The sequence below is a fragment of the Magallana gigas genome, chromosome 3, assembly GCF_963853765.1.
Source record: "Magallana gigas chromosome 3, xbMagGiga1.1, whole genome shotgun sequence".
NCBI lineage: Eukaryota > Metazoa > Mollusca > Bivalvia > Ostreida > Ostreidae > Magallana > Magallana gigas.
The window spans coordinates 35,449,751-35,456,696 of NC_088855.1; the positions used below are offsets into that span (position 1 = coordinate 35,449,751).

At 32.8% G+C, this 6,946-nt stretch overlaps 1 protein-coding gene across 1 annotated transcript in view; it reads left to right on the forward strand.

Moving 5' to 3' along the window:
• Positions 1-1,866: 1,866 nt before the first annotated feature.
• LOC105342726 (delta-like protein 4) overlaps positions 1,867-6,946 on the forward strand; it is a 10,349-nt gene continuing 5,269 nt past the window's right edge. The window contains exons 1-5 of the mRNA XM_066077865.1: positions 1,867-1,881; positions 2,025-2,133; positions 2,881-2,991; positions 3,474-3,581; positions 4,469-4,576. Of these exons, the coding sequence (XP_065933937.1) occupies positions 1,867-1,881; positions 2,025-2,133; positions 2,881-2,991; positions 3,474-3,581; positions 4,469-4,576 (451 nt within the window). The remainder of the gene's footprint in view (positions 1,882-2,024; positions 2,134-2,880; positions 2,992-3,473; positions 3,582-4,468; positions 4,577-6,946) is intronic.

The following is a 6,946-nucleotide window of genomic DNA, read 5'->3' on the forward strand; positions in this document are numbered from 1 at the left end:
GTCTAGGATGTACAAATGTATTTTATCTGGCTGATAAAATATCATCATTGTCATTTTACAATTTACTATCGCGTCTACATGGTTTTTTGTTTCTAACTTAGATAGATAGTAATTCTCTGTGCAATACTATTTAAATTATCAAAGAACAATGTCAGAAACAGTGTTCTTATTTTTGTTTTCTTTGAACCTACTTGTTTTGTCAATCCAGGAACAATGTAGAATTGATGGTTCCGATGACTGCAGTGTTTTCCCATGGAGATCTTGGGGCAGTTGTAATGGGGCTTGTGGACACCAAAAGCAAAACCGAGAACGCGTATTCTGTTGTAGTTCTAATGTGATGCCACATACACTTGACAGTTGTTTAAAGCATTGTGGTTTTCCTAATGATTTTGAAATCATTCAAAACAAAACTTGTCGTGTTTGTGAAAATGGAAGCACGTTCTCTTCAATCTTAACTTCGTGCATATGCGGACCACGCAACACTGGTGATTGTTGTCAAGGTATAGAAATCATATTCAATAATATGTATATTTACTCATATATATAAGTTGTTTGAAAGGATATATTTACGCTTAAACGCAATTTCATTCAAAGATAAAAGTTCCAATTCCTTGTTTCGGTATTTATTTATCTAGTAATAAGTCGACTACGGTAAAGTCAAAACAAAGTGTCAAATTCGAAATTTTGTATACTTTTATCAGGACTGTCTTAATAGAGTGTTCCTTATTTACCGGAGACGGGAATGATAACCAATCGTAGCATTTTGAATATTCCTTTTTTTTCTCCTATAAAGAATAAAATCAAACGTTATATTTACATCGTACGTCACGTGCAGGTAAATATTCTATAATCTTGATTATGATAATCCAATTATAGAACTAATTATAATTAATCAATAAAAAAATAATTGCACTTGGTTATAAACAAACCTCAATGTGTAGTTACCTGCGTGCTTAAATTGATTTGATCTTTAAAGCTGGCGTGAATTCATAAAAGCATTATATGATCGCCATATTAATTTCGATCGCTCCTCAGATGTCACTGGGGTATGTATACCACCCCAGAGAGTTACGGTCCTTTGCTTTCCGATCTTGACATTCAGGTTACACTTCTAAATTATAGAACTAACCAATGTGGGAATGTGTTTGTAAAACTAAAGAAATGAAACTAAAATAAAAAAAGATGGTTTATTTTTAGACAGAATTCCTAATGTATCTGCAGACAGTGCTGTGCTGCATTAATTCGCCTGCACATCAAACAAAAATGTCGTTCATACAGAGTGAATAACGTCTGCATCTTGTTGTAGACCAAGCCGCACTACACCCAACACAGCACACAAGTGATAATAGCCAATAATGTGCAAACAACATCGATTTTATCAGTTTCCACAAAAACACTCCATCCATGCTTTCAATGCACGATCTGCTTCAATGTGTTGTCTGCCCATATGCAATATTATAACAGAACGCGCGTTCTACAATGGTCGAAGGTTTCTGAAATATGTGAGCGTGTTGTGCAGTCAGTTTTGTTTTGTCTTTTTCTTACGGTGCAGTGATTGACATTATATTTTTGTATAAGGTCCGTTTATTCAAACAACTGCTTTTAATCAAATTATCTTTCTATCTTTCTAAACAAAATGGATTTATTTTATTAATCATGATACAATGTACCTGAGGTAATGATAATAATTTTAAATGAAAAAAAAAATAGATATTAACTGATAGACTGTTTTGATATAGATATGGTGAAGTGCAGCGACAAACCATGTAAACATGGCACGTGTTCTGACCATTCCTCCTCCTTCGCCTGCACGTGCGTCCCTGGATACAAAGGCATAGACTGTGGCACGCGTTAGTATACATAATCATGTTACAAAAACGAGTGATTACTTTTATGTTTTTGATTTCAATAAATTAATTCGTGTTGAATATTGTTTAAAACTATACAACGGTAATTTTCAACAACTAAAAAAGAAAACGATCTTAATTTTTGTTTTAAATTACAACCTCGCCCTTTTAGGTAAGACATGCAGTGAAGGAATCACCTGTCAGAACGGTGGTACTTGCCAAGATGGACCAAACGGATTCCGATGTCAGTGTTCGAGAAAGTACAAAGGGGAGCTTTGCGAAAATCGTATGCTTAGAAAACATTTTTTTGCAAACTAAATTAAATGGAAGCTGCATTGTCCGATATTTTGGCTATTACAGTGTCAAAAGATCTTCCATACATACCAATCATGATAGAAAGTGATAAGTTTTTTCCCTTTTTACACCAACGGAACCAGTCTCCTTTCAAATATTTAATTTAAGATATCTTATGTAAAGGAAAATAATTTTTATGGGAACACCAAAATATGCATCATGGGAATGTTTAAATAACCGTTTGCTTTTGTTCCCAAAATGATTAGGTTTATTCAACCCGCATGTTATGCATCGATTTTAGACAAAGTGGACTTAAAGTGAACTGGAAATATTAGTTAAAAATTGTACACAGATTTATTTTTAATTTGCTTAAACATTATGACCTTTATTTATGGCGATGTTAAAGTCGTAATACAATCATACGGGCCTTAACGCCAGGGGGCGAATTTTAATGAAGCGAAGTAACGCGATACCCTTTTATGTCTTTTTTCCCAAAAATATGCTTTAATTGACCGTGTATACTATATGTACTGCAATGTCTATTGTAATACAAATGCTTAGCATAACCGTCTTTTAAAAGCGTACACAAAATTTGATTTTAAATCGGACCAAGCAGCTTTAAATTACCAAGCCAATAATGTTCGACATTTGTAAAAAAAATTATGGTATACATTCTCTATTTTTGTTTTCAAATCATGCTCTAATGTGCTTTGACTTACCATCTGTTTTCATTTTGAAGCTCTGACATGTAGTGATTCTCCATGTAAAAATGGCGGATTGTGTACCAATATAGGGAGTTCGTTTCAGTGCAAGTGTCCACCTACTTATACAGGAACTGACTGTGAGAAAGGTAAACCAACTTTGAAGATTCTTTACAGTTGATCAGTTTTACGGTATCGTATCGAGAAGTTTTCAAATAATAGTGAATACTCAATTGCAAACACGTTCTAAATGTAGCCGATAAAAACCCAGAGAATACTATACTAATGCAAAGAAATCATAAACTTAAAAATGGTTTAAAAGTTCCTTAAATTGGAAAAACTTGTTTAAATTCAGTAATACTGTGTTCATCCCATCCTTGCCTGCATGGAACTTGTACTGACACTCCGTTCGGATTCAGTTGTTTGTGTGATGGAAGGTACACAGGCGCTACATGTGATCAACGTACGTATACTTATATATATCCTTTAGGAACATTTTTAGTTGATGAACTTGATACCCACACTTGAAATTAAAAATACTGAACTTAGTTTGCAAAGCATGCAAATACATGGATTAGAGATAAAGATATAAAAATATTGATATTTGTCGTTGTATATTACTTGATTTTAGTTGTTCTGTGTTCGTCTAACCCTTGCCTGCACGGGACCTGTACAGACACGCCGTCCGGACTCATTTGTGCTTGTGATGTAAAGTATACAGGTTTTAAATGTGATCAACGTACGTATATCAACGTACTAAACTCAACGAACAATTCTTGTTTTCATATTCAATATTATCTTTTATCAATCTTTGATGATGTTCTATATTAACAATTACAAAATCACAACCATGAATATTGACCACTTGAGTCCTCCATCTGTATAAAGTAAAACTAGAAACAAAAGACGTGTGTTGCACTCTGCCACTATTGTGACTTTTTATGATATCACCAATAAAATTGCAAATAAAACTAGAGGATGAATATTTGAATTGGAATATTTGATCATTTCTCTCCAAAACTGTTTAGTAAACAAATCAATTGTAATTAAATAACTCATAAAATTAAGACGTAATTGATTACATTATTAGTTAAAAAAAAGAAAGAAAGAAAACAATTCTTGTGGTATGAAACCGCCAGACAACTTAAATAAAGCAAAAACATACAAAGTAATATTTGTAGGAAGGTGGAGGGGTGAAGGTGATTAAAACGCTTTAAAAAATATCATTTAAATGTAAACTGACCAGCGTCCAGTGAAAAAGTGATTACCCACGCTATCGAAACGACGCATCCATTATCTTCCTGCAAAACCATTCGATTGGTTACACGCGAGATCACTTTCGTAACCATATATGAAGATGCCAAAGAATTTGGTATCGTGTTGGAAGAGAGATAACTTCTATAAACTAGAAAGAAATATTATTGAAATAATGAATATAAATATAATGGTTTTATCAATATAATGAAGCATTTTAAGATATCATATAGAAGAACAGGTTAATCAGGTTAAAAGAGTTTGGGAATGAAAAACGTTAAAGATTAACATAAATTTTGAACCTTTTGCTTAGATCAATACGATTTCCTTTAAATACTTTGTTGAATATTGGTGTTCATTGTTTGATTTCAGTGATACCGTGTACATCTAATCCTTGCCTGCATGGAACCTGTACAGACTCTTCGTCTGGATTCAGTTGTTTGTGTGATGTAAAGTATACAGGTGTTAAATGTGACCAACGTACGTATTCTTTGCTTCTTTTGAAATTTCCTTTTCAAAATATGTTAGATTAATTTTATGAAAATTTCATAAACATTACTTAATAGACATATCCATGAAAAATATAAATCAGTTACTAGTATATAGATTTTATGAATTGAATTACCGGTTAATAATGTTATTGTAAAGAATAGCACTAAGGGTAAACTGGTTTTTGTTAAAGTAAATTTTAACTCTCAAACTGTCCCTTATTCAAATCTTTATATAGGGATTGTATTATGCAATGATGCATACTGTATTTAAGTTATCTTACAATTCATATGCCTTCGAACCATGTATGCGTTAATAAACTAATTTTATTTTGTTGTGCTATAAATAGACATTGGAATCAATAAGGGATCGACAGGTACATATTCCTAATGTAAACAAATCTCTGCTCAAAATACAGCTGACTCTTGAAAAAATTATAATTATTATTATGGGATAAGAAATAAAAAATGTAAAAGCAAAAGGAAATATTGCACGCCTTTGAAATCAGGGTTATTCCTCTCAATTATTTTAATAAATCAATCATACTAATTTACATATTTGTTATCTTCCAAATACATGTATGTAGCAAAATTTGATGCATTTTGATATTTTGAGATGGCCCCCACTAAAATCCAGACTATGGAATTTAGTTTTTTGTGCATATAATATAGAAAATGATATAACTAATCACATATTACAATGCGGGGAAAATGGCTATTGTATTTTTATTAATCTGCTTCGAATGCGGAAAATTACAATTTCCTATATATTTCTATACTAAATGTACTTGTATTTTAAGATTGCCTCTAGAAAGAACCAGATGGTAGAGTTTCTTAAAACTAAATAAAGAAATAAACTATAGTTTATAGGGTAAAAGTTACATATCGTTAAAAATAGAGAGATTTGCTAATGTAGCTTTTCGCAAAAGAACTAAATCGGCCCTATTAAGACTATACAAGCAAGTACATACATATTTCAAATCAAATTTAAGGATCTCAAACATTTGTATTTGTGGTCATATATCTATACTAGTAGTATTGCATAATTTACAGTATCGATTTTTTAGCTCACCTGAGCTGGAAGCTCAAGTGAGCTATTCTGATCACTTTTTGTCCGTCGTCCGTCTGTCCGTCCGTCCGTCCGTCTGTCCGTCCGTCTGTCTGTCCGTCTGTAAACTTTTTACATTTTGAACTTCTTCTCTAAAACCGCTTATCCAATTTCAACCAAATTTGGCACAAAGCATCCTTATGGGAGGGCGAATATAAATTGCAGAAATAAAAGTCCGATCTGTATTCAAAGCGGAGAAAACCCTGAAACTGTAGAAAAAGGGGGGTGCATTTTTAAAAATCTTCTTCTCAAGAACTACCGAGGCAAATTCAACGTACTTTAGCATAAATTATCCTTATGGGAAGGAAAATATAAATTGCAAAAATTAAGGGGTAATTCTGTTTCAAATCTGAGTTATTACGAAAATAATGATAAAGGAAAGGCGTGTTTCAATCAGTTTAGTTCGGCATCCGGTAAAATGGGTAGCAAGACTTGGCCAGGGCAAAACAAAAGATTGGCAGTTATTAATCTGCCAATCTCATTAAAATTTCAGAATATTTGATGGACTAGTATATTTGTATTCGCTGTAAATATTGCTGCAAAATAATGCGTATTTGGAATTGACGATTGCCGATCTGCCCCGGCTTTTATTTTGCCACGGCCCGGGTTTGCATACCAATTTACCAAGACTCGTATTCCATACTTCTAAAACAAGGTTATTTGTTTAAAGTAGCCATGACATTATACGAAAAAGGGTCGATCTTACAATGATGAATCTGCCTGTTGTGCAACAGTTCGCTTATGAAGGGAAATTTTGAAACACGCAAAATATATTGGTGCCGATTTTGTGAAGTAAATTGAGGCTAAATATTTCAATGCGTTGACAGTTTTCACACATGACGTTGGTGTTAGCTTGTTCTGATTTTCGTTTCGTTTTCATTATTTATGCTTTGTAACCTGGAAACTATCGTCTGTATTTCGTGATTTTTACGTATCAAATCAAACATATACTTCGGTAAATCAAACAGTTAACTGTTTACCTGCGCAAATTAAGCAAAATCTGATGTAGGGGTACTGAAATACAATTCATTCTATCGGTATTTCGGCATTATCTTTTGCGTAATGGTAGATTAATGCAATAAGTTTTGTTGAGATGCTCGACATTTTCTCGAGTTTATTCAGTTTAAATAGAGTGTGATATCGCTGACGGAAATATGTAGGTATATACATGTATATATATGATTCATTTCGAAAAAATAATGTGTGTTCCTTATTTGTTATACATGTAGTGCATGTTTCTTGTGTTTAATTGTT